We start from the raw sequence: 24,038 nt of genomic DNA on the forward strand, positions 1-24,038 counted from the left end.
ACGGCCTCAAGCCCTCTCTCTGTTTCTATATCAGTATGTATACTTTCGACATCCATGGTCTAGCCCCGGGACTGATCTTAATGTTCCTAATCTTCTCCAGAAAATCATAAGTATCCTTAATATAACTGCGGTGTTTAGTGGAGAGCGGATTTAAGTGATGTGTAATGAATTACGCCACCCCATAGCTCTCACTCCCGCAGTCTGAGACTATTGGCCTCCCAGGCGGGACATCAGGGAAAGGCCAAGTTGTCCTGTCCTTGTGTACTTTAGGTAAGAGATAGAATCTTCTCTCTCTAGGTATATCCAGTCCCCTAATGTACTCTACCTGCTTTTTACTGAGGATCCCTTTCCTTAACAGCTTCTCCAATTCATCTCTGATCCGCTCAACTGATTCCGGATAAATGGGTTTATCCAAACTCTTGTAGAATTCTTGATCCTCCAGTTGTCTCATTGCCTCCCTGATGTATTGCTCTTTATCCATCAGGACCACCATGCTCCCCTTATCCGCCGGTTTGATTATAATGCTCCTATCCCTTCTCAAACATTTGAGTGCCCGCCATTCCTCCTTCGAAAGGTTCCAATCTTCTCCAAGCTCCTTAATCCCTTTCATAGTCTTATGATCCTCTTCTATAATATCCTGGACCACTTTTGGGATCTGATAATCTTTCGGCTCCCATCCTGAGCTAGCTGTAAATGGAGCCCTCCGTCCTTCCCCCTCATCTTCCTCAATAAAGGCTGCCAGCTTCAACCTGTGATGGTACTCCGTGAGCCCCGCCTCTGCCTCTAGCCGATTCCAGGCAGTCCCTTCCATCCCTGTGCCCTTAGGAACAAACGACAACCCCCTCTGTAACACCAAGATCTCTCCTCTACTTAATGTTCTAGTATGGGAGAGGTTCACCACAGTCGCATGCCCCTGCATGGCTGGGTGCCCCTCCCCAACTAGTTTAAATGGGCTAGCCAGTGTTGGAACATTGCTCGGCCTGTACTCCCTGTCCAGTGGGTCAAATCCAGCCTTGTTCTGAAGTCTTGGCCAGAGAGGGCCGCCATGGCCTTGCCGGTGCGAGTGATGTGGGCATTGATCTGGTTAAGTGTTATGATCTGATTCCTTGGTAAGTATCTGTGATAATTAATAATGGGAATCAAAATCTGTGCATTAGGGAAAGAATGCCTGCCTGCAGGGTCCTACTAATCCAGGTCTCTACCCAACCAACAGAAGTAGAGGTCCTATCATTTATGCCAAAAGACAACACCACTTTGGTGACCCAGTCCGTCGTAGGGGTCTTATTACGGACAATCTCATGTGCATGCAGCCAACGTGCCCCCGGATAGCACACCACCTGAATCCTCCTATCACCTGTCCTTGGTTACGGTTAGAGTTAGGGCTAGGGCTACTCTAACCCTAACCCTACATTTACCAGTGTGCCCTAAATGTAAGAATTGGACTCTGGCTATTTAGGTGTCAATTTTGGTGTACATTTTTCCCACAAATCTGAAAAAGTTGGCCACCCTTAATTTTGTTCCAGGCCTGAGAACAGTGTGAAATGATCTAGATCGGTGGATGGATCTTCTAATTTCTTGGATAGGCAGAATAAACTTGAATGTACAGAATAAACTTGGCAGAATCAAAATGAATGCAGTTCCTTCAGTAGATTGCTGTATCCTTTACGCCTAAATAGGCAAAGCCCTTAGGAGACTACTTGAAGAGGAACATTGAAGATGGGACTGAGTCTCCCCCACTTCCCACGCAGACTTGCCTCTGACTTACTAAAATTAATCACGTAGCTTGAAAAACAGCTGAAACTACTGATCAAATCCATCAGGGCTGGCACCGACAATTCTATATCAGAAAGAAATAAAGGAATATGAGTAGTGCAACCAATTTGAATTCCCTTAATTTTTTGGCTAAGAGATACTGCTAAAGGTTCCAGGGATAGTGTGAAGAGCAAGGGTGACGAGGGGCAACACTGTCCTGGGCCGCACTTCAGATCAAATGGAGAAAAGCCTAAACCATTTGTGAGGACTGATTCTTGTGGTGCCCTATACTTTATTTCTAACCAATTCACATAGTTATCCCCACAATCAAACAAATACTTCCACTCCAAGTGGTCAAAAGCGTTTTTGAAAAATGACCATAGCTTTACATTAAGTCAGAAAACATTACTGTGCAATGCCAAAATGACTAATATTAAAATGTGAGTGTCTTTCAGTACTAAATCCGGTTTGATCTGGTGCTATGAGTTATGGCATATAAACCTCTAATCTTTTAGGAAGTATTTTGGATAAAACTTTAGCATCAACATGTATTAGAGATATTGGACAAAAAGAGAAGCAATCCATATAGGGCCTATCCTTTTTAAGATAAGTGAAATATTTGCATGATACAGTGAGGATGGGAGACATTCCAATTCAAAGGAGTGTGTAAACATTAAGAAGCTGATAAGTTGTCATGTCCCTGCATTTCTTTTAAAAATCTTGCACAAAGCCAAGTAGCCCTGGCGCTTTTAAACTTTTAAAATATAACTTTGCAGTTTCTCAATCTGTTTTGTATTGTTACAATGTCTGGAGTACATTTAAACAAGTGAAAACTACAGATTATACTTTCACATTTTTCTTACTTGAATGCGATGGGCTTTTTGTCATGATTCCAGTCTGTGTTCCCGTCTTGTTCCATGTTTAGCAGCTCCCCGTTATGTTTAATGTTTATTAGTCTCCCCAGGTGTTTCCTATTAGCCATGCCCTCTTGTTATCTTGTTTAGCCTGTCTGCCTCTGTATTTAAGCCCTGTGTCTAGTTTCAGTCTTTGACGTTTGTTGGTTGTTTTGTTCCCGAGTCTTGTTCCTGAGCCTAAGTCTATATTTGTGTAGTTTTGATTTTATTTAATAAAAGAATGCTGCACGTGGATCCTGCTTCCTCGTCTGCTTCAACTAATCGTGACACTTTTGCTTCAGGATGTTGGGCAGAACTTTGGCCTAAAACACTGTTCGTTTTCATCCATACTGAATACAGACTTGGAGGTTTTTCAGATTTATCTTTGGGGCGTGCTCTCCGTATTTATGATTCTTTGCAGCCTTTAGCCGATGCCTACAACTCGCTGGGTCCTTCACTGGAAACCCAAAGTAATTCTATCCCGCTAAATGTTTGCTCTTTAAAAGAATTTGAACAATGTAGGTCTACACCATTATGACTAAAAGTTTGCTGAGTAGTACTTACTATTAAAGCAAGGCCATATTTGACCCTGGTAAGAGTATCCATAGCATACTGGTGGGAGTGGCCTTGGACAGCAATATGCCCAGTGCATTATGGGTATTGAAGTTTTTCTACCTATGTGGCAAAGGGGAAGACAACAAATGTATTTTTTGTTCTCTCTTGTCAGCACTGATTTCAAAAATTAAATTGCCTTTATACTGCATAGGCAGCCACGTTTTATTGAAAGCCCATTTTGCCAGCAGTGCAGTACCGCTTTAAATCACATAATGGCATCTAAAACCTCCTGTTTAGAAGTCTGTTTACTAAGTATCTCCCTATCCTCCTCCAGTAAACATGCCAATAAAATGTTCTCCTGAAAGTTACTAATTTTAATTCCAGGGTTTGTGACATCCAATGAATACATTTTTTGATAGTAGTTTGCCATTGTTTTATTTATAGACCTAGTGTTCACCTGTAAAACACTGTTTGAATTTTTGGCTGCATTTACACTGCAAGTCTTAATGCACAGATCCGGTCTTTTGACCATATCTGATTTTTTTGGCCCGCCTATTTACATTTACCATATAGGACTGGAATCCGATATGTGGGTTTACATTAATGCCTGCTCAAAATTATTTTCGGTGATTGTTTTACTAAGCACATGATAGACCCAGGTTTGAATGGGTGTGCTATTAAAATTATTTATATAATTCATGTCAGGTGGTCATGATTATTTGCTAGCATGGACAATATAACAGCTGTCATGTTTCATGAATGTTTTGCAGCACAAAATCTGACGGGTCACATATATAGAGTCCGGAAATAATTTTTGTATCTACAGCCAAGATCTAGAACTCTGAAATGAAATAAAGTAGCGCTGTAATATATATATATATATATATATATATATATATATATATATATATATATATATATATATATATGGTTAACAATGAATTAACCAGAGAGAGAGAGTGAGCGGGTGCGCGCTCGTAACCTAATAGGGAAGCTTGTTGGTTTAATTACAGCAAAGTTATCACCTCATTGCTGAGGAATATAATGTAGCTTTCAGTAGTCAAGCTGTTTTATTTATAAAGTCACAGGCAGCTCCTGAATGTTTCTGAATGTATTTCCTTTACAAAGATACATATAAAGTTTCCACCTCTATTAAAAGCTGTGCATGTAATGTGCCCCATAATACCACATTAAAAAGCAATCTTTGTGAATAAAAGTGTCGTCCTCACCTTGCGGTAGCTTGAAATTCAAAGGGAAATCGGATATGCATGTTTAGACGGAGGCCGGATGTCGTATATGTATCTGATTTAAAACCACATTTGGAAGTGGCTCAGATCGGATGCGAAAAAAACACAAATCTCATGCGGATTTTTATGTTTACACGTGTGCAACAAATTCTGATCTGTGTCAGATGTGAGTGAAAGATCAGATTTGTGCCAGTGTAAACTCAGCCTTTAAGAGCTGCAATAATATTAGTGCTTGTTCTGTTTCACGACTTTGCTAGAAGACACCCTTACTAATTTCCCGATTCGTAAAGTCTTTGTCTTGCGTAAAATAAAGCAAATTCTGCCCTCGGAGTTAAAGGGATACTCCACTTTTTTTGGAAATAGGCTCATTTTACAACTCCCCCAGAGTTAAACTGTTGAGTTTTACCGTTTTTGAATCCATTCAGCCGATCTCCGGTTCTGGCGGTACCACTTTTAGCATAGCTTAGCATACATCATTGGAGTGGACAAGACCATTAGCATTTCTAAAAAAAAAAATGACCAAAGAGTTTCGATATTTTTCCTATTTAAAACTTGACTCTTCTGTAGTTACATCGTGCACTAAGACCGACGGAAAATGTAAAGTTGCGATTTTCTAGGCTGATATGGCTAGGAACTATACTCTCATTCCTGCGTAATAATCAAGAAACTTCACTGCCGTACCATGAGAGCAGCAGGCGTAATGATATGACGCAGCGCCTGAAAATAGGCCACCTTCCTTCAACACAACGGAACTATTTTCAGGCGCTACACAGTCGTCAACATCTGGGGACGGGTTTGCTGAAAAGGCTGTTGATCGAGGTCTCCAGCAGTTGTACACGGGATGCTCCTCAACCCTTAAAGGAACACTTCACCCATTTCAACATTAATCTTTATTGAAAGTGGGTCATATATGTAGTCGACATGTAAAAGAAATTTTGAATTTGGTGCCCTCTTGACCGAGAAAAGACAGAAAATAACTTTAGGGCGCATTTGTATGAAAGACAACAACTCCCACAATGCACCACATTGCACAGCTCCGCAAGCCACTCCCACTACTCCAGAACAGCGCAAACATCAGATAAATCACTCGTCTACAAGGCTAACGTGAGCTGCCACCAGAGTTAGAAATTCATTTCACACAAAATGTATAGTTAGTTGGCTGTGGCGAGCAGGACGAGGGACGTGAGAGCGGCGCGAGGCCGGTGGCGTGAGTGATAATGATCGACATCTGTAAGACGCACCGGTCTCTCTCGCGTCTCTCACCGAGGAGCGGACGCATAAAACGAGGAGCGACGACAGTCCAGATCGAGAGAGGAACAGGCCTGATTTTATGGTGTGTTTTGTTTCTGTTGTGTGTGGCCAGCAGTGAGGGGCTGCTGGCTTATACTTTTGTTTTGTATTTGTTTATTTTACTATTAAAATGTTTAAATGTTCGCCGATTCCCGTCTCATTCTTCCCACAACAACGAACCCCGTTACATTGGCAAACTCATTAGCGAATTACTCCTCGTTTGTATTTCTTTCTATATGGTGAATTATTGCATGATACCTGTATGTTCCAGTCAGAACAAATGCGGTGCGACACGAGGATGGTTCACATCACAACACAAACGTCCGTGTGCTCGTCTGATCCAGAGATTTCGTCCAGGAGAAATTGCGATCGTTGAAATTCTCTGCAGCAGATGGACTCTGTCCGTAGCGCACAGCGAGAGCACACGCACCAGCAGCCCGCCTCAGCTCGAGCCAGTCCGGGCTCCTCGTCCGCTTCAGTCCGCCTCAGCGCGAGCCAGTCCGGGCTCCTGTGCTCCTCCTCAGCCTCAGCTGCTCTTCACTATACTGCGGCTCGTAAAGATAGCCACGAACACCGGATTCGAGCAGCAGAATTTCAAAATCCTCTTCTTCCATATCATGTTTAGTTTCTTCCGTCATTGTCGTAACTTCCTATCTCCACAGCGCTTGTCAGCTTAGCTTCCAAACAAGATGGCTGATATTGCTTTCTGTATCTGCAAGTGAAGTCCCACCCACTGATCTGTGATAGGTCTGTAGCGTGAGTGAGTCCCACGCCCTGAATAAATGATGAGCTTGTGTTTGTAGTCTCTACACTTTTCAATGAAATGGGACTTCCTGCTTTTTATGACGCAAAATGACGATTTTTACGTCATAAAAAGCAGGAAGTAAAACACTTAAATCCTTATTTCTCCCATCTCAGGGAAAAATAAAGGAAAAATCCACGATCATTACAATATATGACTGGGTTTCTAACAATACAAAGCTTAATGCAAATGGGTGAAGTGTTCCTTTAATCAGACTAACCCGTGGTGGAGGCTGGATCTGCGACATATTTACAGAGTTAGTAAAGTGGTCGTCACTAACAGACGAGACTGCTGTGCAGAACGAATAAACAGAGCGGAGATTCGCATCGGGAACTCTTTGGAGAACAACGGCAGCAACAATCCCATGTGAGTCTCTTGAGTTTGAAAGAACATGAGAGCTTGAGTACAAATGTGAATTTGAATAAACGACAGTATCTTGATCTCCTTCATCTGTTTCTCTCTCTGTCTGTAGATGTGCTGTTATTCCTGCTATTACAGCAGGCGAGTCCTACAACTACTCATGTGGCGGGATGGAGGGACGTTATGTGAATCTGATCATTCCTGGAGACATGAAGATACTCACTCTCTGTGAGGTGAAGGTCTATGGAGAAGGTACATCACTCATATTGGTTTTTAATATCAGATAATAATAATGTCTTCACATCGTCATATATTTTTGTCAACAAGACACAGTGAGGAACAGGGAAATGTTTTAATAAATGCCAATGTGTAGGTTCCAATATTAATATTTCCTTGAATTCGAAGTTTTATGTATTTACATGTATGACTGTGTTTGTTTAGGTCCCTGTTTAAAAAGGTCATTTGTAAAAATGCAGTTTAACTCCGGCAATGATTTGACTGACCTTTCAATGAGAGAAAATGTCCTGAAACAGGTGAGAGAAAGAAACCAATTCAATCTTTATGATTACTGTGAGAAACATAGATATTGTATATTAGGCCAAATTATTCTCAAGTCATTTATTTTTTGCTGCATTTTATAGTAAACATAAAAAGGTTATTTATTGGCATTAATTATTCCATTAAGAACCTTTAACATTCATGGAATCTTTCCATTCCTCAAAATATACTTTATAGTGGTAAAATGCTATCAAAAGCTACTCTCAGTGCTACGCTGACAGCGCTATGGGAAAACATCTTTGTTTGACCTGTTGTGAAGCAAACACGCCAAGAACATGGCTTTAAATAACCTCTGATGATGATGTCATTAGAATGCACACTCGTGAAAGGCTATAAATAGACTTGAAACAGGTGAACTTTCAGGTTTCTTTTTCTTCAGAGAACCATATTGTGTGTGTGTGTGTGCTAAGCTCCCTATCTGTCCACTTTGTATGGAGTTAGAGTTACAGCTGTAAGTGAGCAGAAATTTCTCAATGTGAAAAAAAGAGAACATCTTGTCGTAAACAGTTATGAGATGCACGCCTCCGTGCTCATGGCCCATCCCTGACTATGATAAGCAATGAGCTCTGCTTTGAGTATTTGCATTTGAGCATGGCTAGTGCGAGCACTGCGAGTTGTTCTCCATTAAAGTGCTTTGTCCTCATCTCGGGTTTTTTTTTTCTCATATCGCGAGTCGATCTGGCTGAGGAGACGGGTCCTTCCCTTTCTCTCTCACTCTCTTCAGATCGTGACAGTCTGCTGCTGAAGAGCTATGGCGACAAATCAATGCCAATAATAACCGAGCGCACAACTGATGCTGGCGCGCGTGGTAAATGACTTCCCCACAACCTTTGGTGTTTTGGGCGGCGGTGGTTTCCAGCAAAATGTTGAATATTCTGTTGCTTCCTGCTATCTCTCAGGACACAGAACATTTAACATACCTCCCAAAAAGATGAAGTATCAAAACTAGTGCCCCTTTCAGAGACGTTGGCAGTGTGGAAACTCCTAACCCTCCTTGGGTTTTAAAACAGTAGAAAGGCGTTACAGAATACAGTTTGCTCACCGCCCTCTGTGTTTCAACGCCATGGTCTCCACTACCATGAAACTGGTGCAGATGCATTTGCTGTCACAAGACCTGCAAACTCTTTTGGGCAAAGGGGCCAAGTTCCCCTCTCAGAGAGAGAGTCAGGCTATTACAGTCTGTACTTTCTGGTTCCAAAAAAAATATGGGCATTGCATCCGATTTTAGATCTCTACAGTCTGATCTGTTCTCTCAGAACATACAAGTTCAAGATGCTAACGATCAAGATGATTGTGTCTTAGATCCAACACAACGATTGGTTTGTCACAACCAATCACAAGGACGCATGTTGTCATGTAGAAATTAATCAACTCCAGGACATCCGCACTTTAAATAGCATAGAAAGACTGGCTGATTTTGCCCTAAAGTTTTGATAACTTTAAGCCTTCCGCACATGAGACTGTTTCAGCTGTGGCTCAGAGACAGGGGATTTAGTCCAATGGCCAATCCATTAGAAATGATCAGCAGGCCCCATGCCCCGCTAATCTCAGGGTATTGGTGGCTTTCATATCGGGTTTGCCACACTCTGATTGACTGCTCCAGTCTCACTCTGATTGTCCTCCCGTCAGAGCAAAGATCCCTTTGTGGGTCTTGGCCATAGTCCTTGAGGAGCTAGTCGAGACCCCTTTTTGAACCATTAGAGTCAGCGCTTGACAAGCTTCTGTCTTCAGGGCTTTGGCAAGAGGCGCTCCCTTGCAAAAAGTATGTGATGTGACATGCTTCATGCCCCAATACGTTCTGGGTGCATCATACTAAACTCATCTATGGCTCCCAAAATGCATTGTAGCATTCAGCATGTCACCATTGTTGATATTCATACACTGATTGTTGATGTCTGAGTGAGTCTAGTTGATGCTGAAAATGCTTTAGTGGACAATGCAGAACTATAGGTTTGTTATAATTAATAGTACAAAATGTGTGCTTATCAAAAGGACAGACTCTGGATGACACCAGTGAAACAGACCACTATATGATGATTATATCTTTATCATCAAGTAAACAATATCATCTGACATTGGAGCTTGACGTCAAACAAACGACTTTCATTTTCAACCGAAACATGACGTCTGAGGGATGTTGGATTAGTTGGAGTTCAGCGTCACATTGACATCACATTGACATACTGTGCTTTTTGGGGAGGAATTTGTGAGTCTATCATCACATTCTGATCTAATAATTTCAGTATTAATGTTATTTTCAGTTGGGATCTGCTCTTGCTGATCGAGGATTCGCAGATGTGACACTGCGATGGACTCAAACTCCTAAACGGGTTATCCAGAAGGTGAAGGATGCTAAACGTGAGTCTGTTCTCTCAACTGTAAAATAACATATGAAATAAGCTGCACAAATGGAAATGATTTTAAAATGATTGTAATGCGTAATGAGCAAAAAAAATTCATTTACAGGTCCTTGTAGAACAGAAAATTCCCTTGAAATCAACAGTCTTCGACTCTCTAAATTCACATTCATATTGATCTGATTCTAAACACACAAAATTAAATATCTTCATAATTACGTGTTTTCAGTGTAAAGACTGTTAAAGTCCCCCTGTAGTCAATAACTGTATCCCTTAAAACTCATCTTTGATCACCAAAATGACATATTTAAGTTTTTTCCTTAAAAAATGTCTCATGCCTTAAAATATCTTGGCACCCTCGCCTCATTTAGTATACGCGGTTCAATGAATATGCAAATGAGCCCCGCCTCCACTCACTCCCTCAGCTCAGAGATCCACTGGTTGACGATCACACGTTGATCTGATTGGTTACAAGGTCGTTTGTGACGTCAGAAACACCAGCGATTTCAAACCGTGTGTTTGAGACTGTCTTTGGTTCACTGCAGTTTTAAGCAGAAAATACTCAGCAATGCTGTCGACTTATGAACTTACACATGGTTTGTCTTAAAGCATATTAAAAACACCACATAGACACAAAATTACAAGCTTCATTTTCACCACAGGGGGACTTTAAATCACTTCTGCTTCACCGTTTCTGTTGATTCAAACCTTTAAGAACCAGAAAACATTGTATAATGTCAACATATAGCATTAAAAAATATATAGTAATAAATATAACATTTTATAAAAGTTACAGTTGTAACCTAGATGTTCTGTGCCTAAGTTTCCTCTGGTTTCTCTGTGTTTCAGTTAGTCTCATAGGTTACAAATGGTTTGATTAAGTGGGCTCTGGTGTTTCATCTTTCTTTGATTGTTTTTCTCTGTTTTCTTAAGCCCGGTGTTTCTTTCAGTGCTTTGTCAGTTTTACTTAATGTTTTAAGTTGCTTGTTCTGTTTCTGAGTTCCTTCATTAATAAAAGGAAGACTGCTGCCTTTATATTCTTTTCTCCTCATTATTGCAACCCATTTGTTACAAATCTCTATGTATTATGAGTTTAATACTTTTTTTTATTAAATTCCCTGCTGTTTCATACTGTGCATATTTGGTAACATTCCTGTGGAGCTGAAATGATGATGGAGAACAGCGCATGTGTGACGAATAACTGTTGTTTTTATTTATTTGTTCATTTTATCCCCCATTTTTATGAGTGAGAAATGTGGTGGAATAGTTTGGAGTGGAACAGCGCAAAGCTTCTGGGTTGTACGCCACACGCATCACACACATGACCAGCGTCGGCCAATAGTGAGCCTGCGTGTGACGTACAACACAGAAGCGCTGCGCTGTTACACTACGTGAAATCTCGAGGCCCACAGAGAAGGAAATGAGTAGTTGAATAAAGTCTTTATTTTTGTTTGTTTTTTGCGCACAGAAAGTATTCTCGTCGCTTGATAAACTTAAGATTGAGCCACTGTAGTCACTCGGACTATTTTAACGATGTCTTTCATAACTTTTGGGCCGGCCAGTTTCGATCCCTTAAGAAGCCTATGGAGGAGTGATCCAGCTCTCAGATTTAATCAAAAATATCTTAATCTGTGTTCTGAAGATGAACGAAAGTCTTACGGGGTTAAACAACAAGTAATTACTGACAGAGTTTTCAGTTTGGGGTGAACTATCCCTTTAACTACCTATCCTAATGATATACGTAGGTATTTCAACACAACGTCTCTGTTCCCCCCATCAGGGAACGAGGGTTACACTAGTAACCAAAACGTTCTCAGAACTGTGTACTGTTTGTTTAAGTGCAGGTTAAAAGAGAATCAGTCACGACATCGTGCAGCAATCAGAAACATGTGAGGTTTGCACTTCGTATATATTCCCCACCGAACATCAGCCCATCATAGGCTCCGGTTTCAGTAACACACACCAGGGTTCGCTTATTTGAATTTTATTTGTTTGTCTGTGTTTTTGCAGCTGATTTGAGAAGTCTGTGTAAACTTAAAGGCATTTGTACACAGCAGAAAACACCCTGAACATCTGTGCTGAACACAATGATGATCATCACCAGTCATGACTTTTCTTGCCTTTCTCAGTCTGTTTGAAAGACTTTTATTTGAAACTTTTCACATTATAGTGAAAACAGAAATATTGTTAACACTTTATTTTGACGTTCTGTTGACTTTAGATGTCAACTACCTCTCATTAGAGTATTAGTAGACTGTCTGCTTAATATCTGCCAACACTTTATTGTGATGGTCCTCCAACAGACACTCTACTAACTATAAGTAACTTTGCAACTACATGCCAATTTATTCTAACCCTAACCCTACCAGTCTATTAATACTCTATACTCTAGTCAAGTCAAGTCACCTTTATTTATATAGCGCTTTTTACAATACATATTTAATCAAAGCAGCTTCACAGTGATAACATGAAAATAATACAACAAAGTTTGTTTCTAAAAGAAAATTGCGTCAATGTCCACCTGAAGTAAGGCAGATCAATAATATTGTTGAATATTAAATACTCTACTAATACTCTAATCAGAGCAGACATGTAAGTGCAATGTTACTTGTAGTCAACAGAATGTGTTAAAGGGACCATCAAAATAAAGTGGAACCAAAATACTGTGAAATATTACAATTTAAAATATTTGTTTTCTATATGAATATATTGTAAAACGTAGCCTAATTTATTCCTGTGATCAAAGCTGGATTTTCAGCATTATAACTCCAGTCTTCAGTCTCTCTGTGTTTTTACTGATTCCAAACTTTTGAAGGGTTGCTTGTCACTTGATCTCTAGGATAGTATTTCTCAGTTTATTTTTTAGATCTACTTTACTAATCAAATTGTATGTTGAATAGATGCTCATTTGTGTATGTAAATAGTTTGACAGCCGACTTGATGTTTGTGTTATCAGGTAGTGATTCCACAGAAACGTCAGTTTGTTGCAGATTATTTGTGTCTAGAGTTGCCTCCAACATTGTCAATAATTAGTGATTCATTATCATTCAGATGGTGTTTTATAAATTAGCAACAATATCAAAAAAATAAATATGTGAAAAAAAAAGGTCAATCATCAGTTCCCTCTGGGTTTTTACTCATTGGGGAAATGTGAATGGACGAGAAGGTAAGAATCATTAATTTTATTAACATCTATGATTTTTTTTTTTCAAACCTTATAAGCACATTGTGTCATTCATTTACGTCAAATAATTTCTGTATGCACCAATTCTCTGCTAGAGTGCAAAAACTTATATATTTTCTAGATTAATTGTGAACAATTTCACATTTCATTTTATTTGTTTTAATGTTTCATCAAAATGTCAACTGGACCTTCTGGTTAAACGTCAGACTTCTCTCTGGTTATGAAGGATTGTCCAATCATTTAGTGCACTTAAAATTTATAATATAAGAAAAAAGACAAGAAAAAAAAACATAATGAAAAATAAGAACATAATTAAAGCTGCAGTCTGCAGTTTTTCCTCTTTGTCGCCATCTCTGTTCGAAATCTGCAATTGCAGTCATTCGCGGAATTATCAGCTTTACGTGAGTTGTGCCTCGGCACCCCCGACACGGCACAGCGTGGATGAACACAATGTTTTGAGGAGAATGTGTGGCTGTCAGTCGCCGCCGGTGTGGATACTGGCATTCAGAATCACAGATTATTCTTTTTTGGAAGTAAAACCAACATAATAATTTTCACATTTTAATCTGAACAAGTAAGTAACATCCACTTTTGTTCTGACCAACTAAGGGGAAAAAGCATTGCAGTAAATCGCGCTGATTAAATCTAACGATCGCTTATCATATCACGTCAAACCGTTCAAATTACTTTGTTCTCAAATTGTTAATGTTCAACATCAGTGTTGCGTGACTACATTTAATTTGTATTAGGGCTACCTGTAGTTCAGTCCCAGCTGTGGGACTTTTTGTGTTAGCGCATGCACACATTTTTTTAATCAAAATAAAATAAAAGTCAGAGTCCGAATGTTTGTAATTGTATAACACAACAAGGAATTTTATTACATCTGATCGTCAAACCAACGTATACTCACCTTATAATGATTACAGCATCGGCATCAATTACAAGCCTGAATTGACAACAAAGCGGCCGTTGATCTCTCTCTTATATTCTTCATAGTGGCTATAAACATTTTGATTAAATTACTGTTACAGGATAACAATATTCTAATATCAAGTCTTGAGCAATGATAGTAAAACAGTTATGTACTAATGAGGGAAAATGCTGTTTATTTTGTACAAATTTAAACAAAAGTAACTTGTCAGTTTAAAAATAAACTCGCTGAAGTGCTCAAGACACATATTATAATAAATACAGTTTGTAGGTCAATATAGGCTCACACAGTAGGTCCTATTTTCAAAATGTTGTATTTAAAAAAAATAGGAAGAATATTTTTGCATAACAATTAAATTCTTGACACATCTTTATAAATCAAACACAAAGTAATAAACTTCAAGAAGGTTTATGAAACCTAGTACACAGTAAAGCCGCTAAATACAGGCTATTAAGTCACAAAGCCGAATTTAAATATTCATATGTTTGCTTTAAAGCCAGGCTACATGCTAGCGTGTATACTGTAACGTTAGCTAGCTGTCAGCTAGCTTGTCAATTGTCCCTCCCATTCATACAAGCTGTATAGTATTACAGTCGAAATTCACAAATTCTATAATTCGAAATTCTAGTGAAATTCACCTGGTCGTTATCTAAGGGATTATGTCAGCCAAATACAGGGTATTTACGATTCATAGATATGTGCCAAATGTCTGTCAGATTTCGCGCTCCTAACTCTTCTTCTGTTTGGTTTTTCCTAACTCACTGACGGTGCACAAGCTACTAAAGGTATAGGGAAAACATGACATGGATTTCAGGAGAAATAGGTTTTGTGAATGTATAGTGTAAGGCAAGTCGAATGGATTTGGGAAAAGGGGAGGATTTTATATTTTCGGAGCTGGAAAGAAAGACGTATTTGCCCGCATAATCATACAGTATGATCAAATATTGGGGGGGACAAATTGTCCTTCTTTGAATATTGGGGGGGACGTGTCCCCCTGTCCCCCCATAGAATTACGCCTATGATTACAAGCTTACCACTTTGAATCGAGCTAAGGCAAGCAGAGAGTTTTGAACACTGGCTGGTTATGTACTTGCTCAAATTTATTTTGGATAAGTTTTAACCCAAAAAAGTTACAGACTGCAGCTTTAAGATGAGTTAAATGCCAACATGTCAAACTTAAATTTAAACTCATGTATGAAGGGCAGAGATCTCCAGGATAAAGATCTTGCGGCCGGTGCCACGGCCACTTTCTCATGCGGCTGTCCATATTCCTGGAGATCAGAAGATTTAATCTACGGGCATTTGGCAGGTAATTCATTGTTGTAGAGCACTTTTCAACACTGAATGCAACAAAAACTTGTCATAGTTCACCAAAAAAGTAATTTATGCTCACGTCCTTCCAAGGTTTACTGGCATCATCTGTACATGTACAGATTATTCTTGTGTTCATTTTTCATCATACTGAATAGTCCACATTAATCACATTGTAACGTTCGGCCTAATCGGCAGAGTTACGAAGTAAATTAGGGGTCAGATTAAACTGTGTGAGAATTTTCTTAAGTGTTTTAAAAGATGAGACAACAACAGTGCTAACGGGAATAAATAAAGTGTATCTACAAATTTCACAAAGAACTTAAAACAACACCACAAAACTAGAAAACTTAGGTTGTAAAAAGCATAGAGTCCATAGGTTCCACACCTTAAAACAGTCCTTAGAAATCCTTGTGTGTTGAAAGTCCCAATGTGAAAGTGTCCACCGGTGTATATACAATCCAGCTGCAGTGAATCCAATGAAAAGTGATGAGGTTTTGCCGGAAAGGTAAGTCCTTAAGAGAAACTCCTCGATCCTGCTTTGGTCTGCTTGACAGAGACCCTGTTAGATTGCCATGCTGCCTCTTTTATCCTGGCTACGTCCTGTTTTCTGTCAGGTGATCGCTCACCTGACAGTCAGCCTCATAATCATTTAAAGACATACACACATAAAATAGGTAAGAGGAATAAAATGGACTAAAATGACTATGACAACATGTATAACTATTAAAACTCTAATATAAATAAAATCATCATAATATATACGTAGAGTGGTTAAAACATGTGCCATGTGTGACAGCGTCACAACATGAATTAACAACTGTTAAATTACTCAGTGCTAATTGAAACTTATAGGGTACGTTTACACAACAACGATATGCGTGAAACGGAGATGTTTTTTCTTTGAGTGTTTCGCATTGTCAAAACGATCCCAATTCACACGGATCCACGCAAACAGATACAAACCCTGTATTCTGCTCCCAGCAGAGATGCTCACAAGTCTCTGAGCTAGAGTCCAAGTCAAGTCTCAAGTCTCTGAGCTAGAGTCCAAGTCAAGTCTCAAGTCTCTGAGCTAGAGTCCAAGTCAAGTCTCAAGTCTCTGAGCTAGAGTCCAAGTCAAGTCTCAAGTCTTTGAGCTAGAGTCCAAGTCAAGTCTCAAGTCTTTGAGCTAGAGTCCAAGTCAAGTCTCAAGTTTTTGAGCTAGAGTCCAAGTCAAGTCTCAAGTCTTTGAGCTAGAGTCCAAGTCAAGTCTCAAGTCTTTGAGCTAGAGTCCAAGTCAAGTCTCAAGTCTTTGAGCTAGAGTCCAAGTCAAGTCTCAAGTCTCTTGTGGTTATAAGTGTTGCATCACGTACAGCGACCCATCCAGGTTGCTTAGAACACTGCATAACTTTATATAAGGAATTCGAAGCATGTAATATGTTAGGTTACACTTTATTTCGATAGTCCACTTTAGACATTCTACTAACCATGTACATTTTCAACTACATGTCAACTAACTCTCATTAGAGTATTAGTAGACTGTCAGGTTATGATGTGGGTTCGGGTTTGGAGAACAAGTTGACTTGTAGTTGCCAAGTTACTTATAGTCAGTAGAATATCAGTTGGGGAACCAACAAAATAAGATATTATAATACATAATTAGCAGATATTAAGCCTACTAATACTCTACTGAGAGTTAGTTGACATGCAGCTGCAAAGTTACTTATAGTTAGTCGAATGTATACAGTGGATTATCAAAATAAAGTGGTACCATATGTTATTATGACTCCTTTATCTATTAGCATACAGTATCAGCTTTGATTTTGGTATATAAGCAGTGTAAACAGGCTATTGCAACATGACAAAAACACCAAGAATGCTTTACTTTTAGGACCTAGTTAATTTCTTTATTTTGCCTTGTAGCTTGAACATACCAAGACATAAGACCAAATATAGAAAATGATATAACTCACAACACTAAAATTGACACACTCCTATTTAGTGCAAAACATCAGTGTAGCTAAATGCAAATAAACTATTGCGTCCAAATGAAATTAACACTACAGTGCACTTCCAAAACATTCAAATGCTCAAAATCTTTAGTGTAAATGTGAAGCAACTGACCAACTTATGGCATGTAACGTTAACTTGTTAAGAAAATTTTTTTTAGAAATAAAAAAATCCAAAGGGTGAGATCAGACTGGTTAACCTTCTCTTCTCTTAACACACTCACTAGGTATGGGCCACAAAACATTTCTGGCTTCTTCTGGCTGCACTGCCTATGCAACTAATCATAGCTTAACGTTATACTGTAAGTCAACACATCCCAGACTCTCAAACCAGTGTAACGTTATAACTAAATGAAACTGTAACGTTACATAAACAACAATAATCCTGTAACCTGTTTGTAGACAACGGGCAGCCAGTTAATCGTTAATTTACGTTAATCGACCACCACAAGTTTGGCAATTAAACAATCGCTCATTCATATTTCATAAGGAAGACAATCGGAGTTAACCTCCCGTAACGTTAGGCAGCTAAAGCAATAAGCAAGCTAACGGTAGATGGTCAATGCTGAGCTAAACATGTTTACTCACCTATCAGGGTGCGTTTTCAGACGCCTGATAAAATTAGATGTAGTTGAGCCAGAATCTTTTATCGTGATACTGCATATTTTGCATTGAGCGCTTCTTTTGAGCGCGTCTTGTTTGAAGTTTTTGAACCTAAAGCTAACGATGAATGGCACAGCAGCGGCCGGTGCAGTCGAACTTTTTGTTTGTTATCCTCTCATGGTCGCGCGCGCGCTGCCAGCAATAGGCCACGTAGTACGTGGTTACGTAGGCAGGTTATAGGTAACGGAGGGAGGGGGGTAACAGCGAGCTAATCAGACGTTTCCTAAAAATAAACATTGTTCACGAGTCCCGCAGCTCGAGTCCGAGTCGAGTCTGAAGTCTTTCGAGGACGAGTCTCAAGTCGAGTCTGAAGTCACTGTGTGTGGGACTTAAGTCGCACTCGAGTCCGAGTCTCAAACTCGAGTCCCCATCTCTGGCTCCCAGGCCATTAGATGGAGATGAAACACTATAGACTGAACACGTAATACGCATGTGCATGACGCCATCATCTTCAGAGATTTGCGTTTTTGGTGTTTACACTGAGACCGTTTTCAAAAACGTACAATTTTGAAACCCGTTTTCAAAGTTTGCGTTTTCAGGCCTTTGTCGTGTAAATGAACGTCCAAAACGCTTAATGTTTTCAGTTGAAAACAGTGTCGTGTGAACAGACCCTTAATTTTCACTATAAATGGGTGTTATTGAAGATGGAGAGATCGGTTATTTTAAAAGACGGCATTGGTTTTCCAGCAAGCAGGGGACGTTTTCAGAACTTTAGCTAATGTCCTGGCAAGGTTCTTTCAAAGTTATGAGTTTTTTATTTAAAACAAATAATAATTATTCATTGTTCTTGGACTGTTTTTTGAATTCTGTTTTTTAAATGTTACTGTAACGTGTATTTCTAGAATGGGCTGGACCCTTTGTCCAGCCTCTCTAAAGGACAAGCCATTATAGATGACATAATAATAATAATTTGTTACATTTATATAACGCTTTTCTAGGTTCTACGTTCACTTTACATATGGAAGGGGGAATCTCCTAAACTAACAATAGCACAACAACATGCTGTGACCCTTCCCAGTTTAATCTAACGCATTATGTGTACTTTTTTATTTTTATAAAGATAATAGATATAGAATAGAAGAAAATATATGTTTTCCTTTTGTTCAACACAGTGAATCCAATAGAGTTTGGGGTCTTTCAATGAGATCTGCTCTAACTGTGACAAAGGGTGTGGAAAATGTGTGAAACAAAAGTGTTAAGACATTTGTGTAAGCCACCCAAAGTACCAGAAAAGGGTTCAGGGAAGTGGTAGGCGGGGGTTTGGATAGTGCGCAGATGAGCAGTCTCAAGAGAAACAGACACCGTGTTAGGAGATTGCTGCTTCGAATTCTCCTGTGGAAAAGGTTATGTGATCCATGATATGCTCAGAGGAGTCCTAGTCTCCTTCCTAGTCACAGCTTTTTTCCATTTCCTTTGGTTTTCGACGCCACAGGGTTATTGGATCAAAAGATGGCGAGCCAGTGAAACTCCAGAGGAGAAACATCGCGAGCCGGAGAAGTTTTTTGCGTTCTATCGCTTCGGTGAATTCAAGGATCTTCAGTCATTGAACTTTTCCCTGAGTGAACCTGGATCAGAACTTTTGATCATATATATATATTACCCGGGTAGATACTAAAGGAAAGACAATTTTCTTTTCCTGGTTTTCTTTTATGGGCCCAAGGTATATTTTTTTTTTATTGAATTGTAATTTCCTTTTACTTACCAAAATTGCACTTTCCTATTCTAAAATAAATTGTGCAGTTGTTGAAATCTGATTTATGTGATCTGAAGACAATTAAGAAATAATTTTTTTAAAGGGGTCATATGATGCGATTTCTTGTTTTCCTTTTTCTTTAGTGTGTTATGTAGCTGTTAGTGCAAGTATAAGATCTGCAGAGTTACAAAGCTCAAAGTGTCAAACCTAAAGAGATAATCTTTATAAAAGTTAAGGCTCAGCCACTCCTTCCTAAAATGCTTCATTCAAACATGCCTCCACAAATCTCCGTCAGTGTGTGGGGTGAGTTTCACAACACCGCCCAAATGCAGCGTTTGCTTGTCATTTTTCCGATGCAGAAATAGTTTTATGTTTACATGGGTTTTCTCACACCCGTAGAGCGGCGCAAGTCATTATAATCAGTAATTATGTCCACAATGAAATACAGGGCCAGCTCTAACCCTTTGGTTGCCCTAGGCGATATTGAGTCCCCCCCCCCCCCCCCCTTTAAAAAAGTATTTATTAGCCTAAACATGCTCTTATAGTTACTCAAAAACTTAAACAATAAATTGTTCATACAAATGCTACAAAGAACGTTCGAGGATATTTATATCATAGTTGCATTGTACAACTATATTTTATCTGACCATAAATAACTTTTAGTAGATAAATTACAACTACTACCACCACTAGGCCTACTATTATTACAATCTATTGGGCTGCTACAAGGTTAAGGGGGTTTCGGGGGTATGTCCCTGTAAGAAAATTTTGTGCATTTTACTGTTAATTCATCAATCTGGTGCACTTTGAGAGTTCAAAACTAAAAGCTCCAACCCATATTCAGTGTGCAAATTGAACAAAGAAAAATTCAAACCTCTTTTAATTACTGTGTCTACTACATAATAATAGATATAATATTAATCCCATGACAGTAATTGCCATAGGCTATTTTGTAAAACAAATGCACTGAAAAATAAAGGAAACTTTCATGAGTATTGTACAAATTTCTATACTTGAAAGTAAGTTATATATTTGGAAGTAACCCAGCCCCGCCAATTAAGCAAAATAAAACAAAACGAATGGGCCACCGATGTACGAGTTTTATGGGCCGTTAAGACAAAAATAGAAAAAAAGTATGAGATGTATGTATCGGCCCAAAAAGCACGTCGGGTCCGCGGGAATCTCCCGGTTGTCCCGATGGCCAGAACATTTGACACCAAAATGAGGTGAGATGAGAAGACTTACCTCTATATACTGGGCTTTCTTTTTATCTAGTTGCTTTCTCCGTTTTCGTCCCTGTGCACCAGAGGGTTTAGACCGCTTCATTTTCGATCAGCGCGCGCAGCAGCCGAGCACTCGCCTAACGTGACCATAGAACGTAACGCAACTAACCCCCGCCCCCCCTTTAGGAAATGATCGACAATAATCATCCATTCAATCTAATAATCAGGTTGACAAGTAATTAAACGTATGGCTGAGGGGCGCCTTAGGATGATCATGTTTAATAAACATGTTTTTGTTTCGCTTGTCATTGTAATTCTATGATTAATGGGAAGTAGGCCAAGGGCGACACTAGAGGGCGCCTGCGCCCCGAACACATTTGTCGCCCTAGGCAACCGCCTAGTTCGCCTATAGCAATCGCCAGCCCTGATGAAATACGACCTTACCAATCTGATATGATCTGGTCCAGTCGCGCTGGCAAAGTTGATCGATCAGCTTGGACATCTGCATATTCCGGATCAGATTCTGGCTCCAATTGATAAGGTAGAACCGACATTATCATCTGTCATTATTGCTTTGGGAGCTTATGTTCCAAATATGGTAACAGGCTGAAATTTCCATCACACGCTTAAGGTTTTTGGGCCAATCACAATGCACTGGATCGCTGGCCAATCAGAGCACACTGCGCTTTTCAGAACTATGAGCTTTTAAAAAATCGACTCGTTTCAGAAAGGCGGGGCATAGAGGAGCAACAATAATGTACAGTATGTGTCAAATAATGACTGTTTTGAACCTAAAACCGCGTAAACACATTGCATTAAACCAAATACACAAAATAATGTTATTTTTTGAACCATCATATGACTCCTTTAATATAACCTACTGATTAGAGTAAAGTGTTTGCTCTTAAATGTTCATTTTGGATTGATATATTTTTAGAGTTTATACTGGAAAAAAAAATGCTCTTTTAAAAGAGAGGACAAGGACAATTGTGCAACAGGTATGAGTCAGGCTTGCCATTAAGGGGTTGAATAATTTTGATACTGCGGAAGTTATTAAAAATTACATTTTCAGTTGAATTTGGGAAATCCCTATATATATATATGGTAATACTTTATTGTTACTTCCCAGGTCTAGGGTCCAGGAGAATAACATAAATAAAGGCGTTACACCTGACGACTTGTTTTCTTTCTCTTTATTGTTTAATTCAACTTTGTACTGTCAGCACAAGCATCAAAAAGGAAGCAAATTAACTTCAGGGTTTGGTCAAGGCCAAAATAACAAACAAAATTGAATCTACACTTTTCTCTAAGAAAACTTATTATAAAAGTTTAAACAAAATACAGAAACTAAACTGACTCCCTTACTAACCAACAACAAGAGAAAACGTAATGTTCACAACAAAGAAAATGGCACCGTGCTGAAGTGCAGTGACATTTACAGTAATTATAGTAGCGGGCGAAACAGCCAGCCACGTGAAAAGAAAAGAAAAGGGGGTCATGTGATGCAGCTGAGCTAGAGGGACGCGTTCCTGGATGCTCTCCGAAAATGTATTCTTAAAAACACTCTTATCCCTTCAAAAGAGGAAAACTACTCTTTTATTCTGATTCATCTGCCGCGTAATGGATCTAAGATCTAGAAATAAGCAAACTAACTCGACGAGTGTACATACTTCATCGAGTCAAAAAAGGAAGACCAGCAACAAGAAGCAAGCATTAGCAAGATGGCGCACGGACAAGCACAACCTACCGGGGACAACGCTCTTATTCTTCAAGAGATACGAAATGGGAACCTAGCCCTTTCCAATAAATTGGATACCAAAACGGCAGAGATTAACGAATCCATATCGGGTTTAAAGTCCATGCTTGACAATCTGACATCCCGCGTCACTGAAGCGGAGGATCGCATCGGGGCGGCGGAGGATCATGTCACCGAGTTGGATTCGCGGGTGATCAAGTTGACTAAGGACAATGAATATTTGATGGAGAAAGTTGAGTCACTTGAGAACTACAGCAGACGCAATAATATCCGCGTTCTCAACGTGCGTGAAGGGTGTGAGGGGAGTGACCCGGTCACTTTTTTCGCCGATTGGCTTACGTCTGTATTGGGTCAAGAGCAATTTCCCGAGCCGCTGATAATAGAGCGAGCACATCGGACGCCCGCGCCAAGACCATCCGTGGAGGAAAGGCCGAGGGATGTGTTGATACGTCTGCTGAAATATCAGGACCGGGAGAAGATACTTCGTACGGCAGCAAAATTGTCCAGGGAAAGCAACGGTCCCATATTGTACGAGAATGCGCCGGTTATGTTTTTTCCTGACCTGAGTGCCAACTTGGTGAAGCGCCGAAAGGAATATGATCGGGTAAAGAAAGAGCTGAAGTCCATAGGTATCCAGTTTGCTTTACTTTATCCCGCTACGTTGAGGGTAACGCTCTCAGATGGGAAAAAGAAAACATTTAAAACGCCAAGAGAAGCAGCAGCATTTGTGAGAGAGAACACTTGAAATTGGAAGAGAAGTGTAAACAAGTGACTTGACGCACCTTCTTAATCTCAACCATTGTGCAAACTGTAACGTTAAGACACCACAATTTTACGATATTGTTCACCTACTTGAGTGGTTATCTTATTACAGTCAGTTCTATTTTAGAGTGTTTCATATAGTATTCTATATTATATAGTGGAGAGCCCCTGGGGGGCAGAAGATCTTTAAGTTTAAGTTAGAATAGTTGTTCACGGATACAAGACCTTTCTAGAGGAAGAGAAGTGTGCCACACTTTTTGAAGATGGCGCTAGGGGGTTCTTTATGTGTTTTTTGGGGTAATTTTCTTTTTTGTTTGGGTGCTCCATTTATTTGTTGCTTACATGTTTACATATGCTCTGTTTATGGTAATATTGTGAGAGGTCGAATGAAGCTCATAAATAAGAAAGAACTTAGTGGATAGAGTATTGAAATTTGTCAGTTTTAATGTTAATGGATTGAATGGGCCGATTAAAAGGAAAAGGGTTTTGGCATATCTTAAAAAGTTAAAAGTAGATATAGTTTTCCTACAAGAAACTCACCTCACTGCGCAGGAACACAAAAAATTAAAGAGAGAATGGGTGGGGCAGGTAGTGTCATCCTCATTCAATTCAAGAGCCAGAGGAGTAGCCATCTTAATAAATAAAAATACACCTTTGGAAATACTTGATACTGATATTGACTCCTCAGGACGATATGTTTTTGTTAATTGTAG

At 39.5% G+C, this 24,038-nt stretch overlaps 1 protein-coding gene across 1 annotated transcript in view; it reads left to right on the forward strand.

Annotated features, from left to right (window-relative positions):
• The window catches only part of LOC130071105 (uncharacterized), a 91,875-nt gene extending 81,200 nt beyond the window's left edge, over positions 1–10,675 (forward strand). The window contains exons 8-14 of the mRNA XM_056235720.1: positions 883–996; positions 1,311–1,369; positions 6,739–6,905; positions 7,012–7,151; positions 7,341–7,432; positions 9,719–9,835; positions 10,664–10,675. Of these exons, the coding sequence (XP_056091695.1) occupies positions 883–996; positions 1,311–1,369; positions 6,739–6,905; positions 7,012–7,151; positions 7,341–7,432; positions 9,719–9,835; positions 10,664–10,675 (701 nt within the window). The remainder of the gene's footprint in view (positions 1–882; positions 997–1,310; positions 1,370–6,738; positions 6,906–7,011; positions 7,152–7,340; positions 7,433–9,718; positions 9,836–10,663) is intronic.
• Positions 10,676–24,038: the final 13,363 nt, after the last annotated feature.

Source organism: Rhinichthys klamathensis, unplaced genomic scaffold (genome assembly GCF_029890125.1).
Source record: "Rhinichthys klamathensis goyatoka isolate OS25496 unplaced genomic scaffold, OSU_Roscu_1.1 h1tg000429l_1, whole genome shotgun sequence".
Taxonomy (NCBI): domain Eukaryota; kingdom Metazoa; phylum Chordata; class Actinopteri; order Cypriniformes; family Leuciscidae; genus Rhinichthys; species Rhinichthys klamathensis.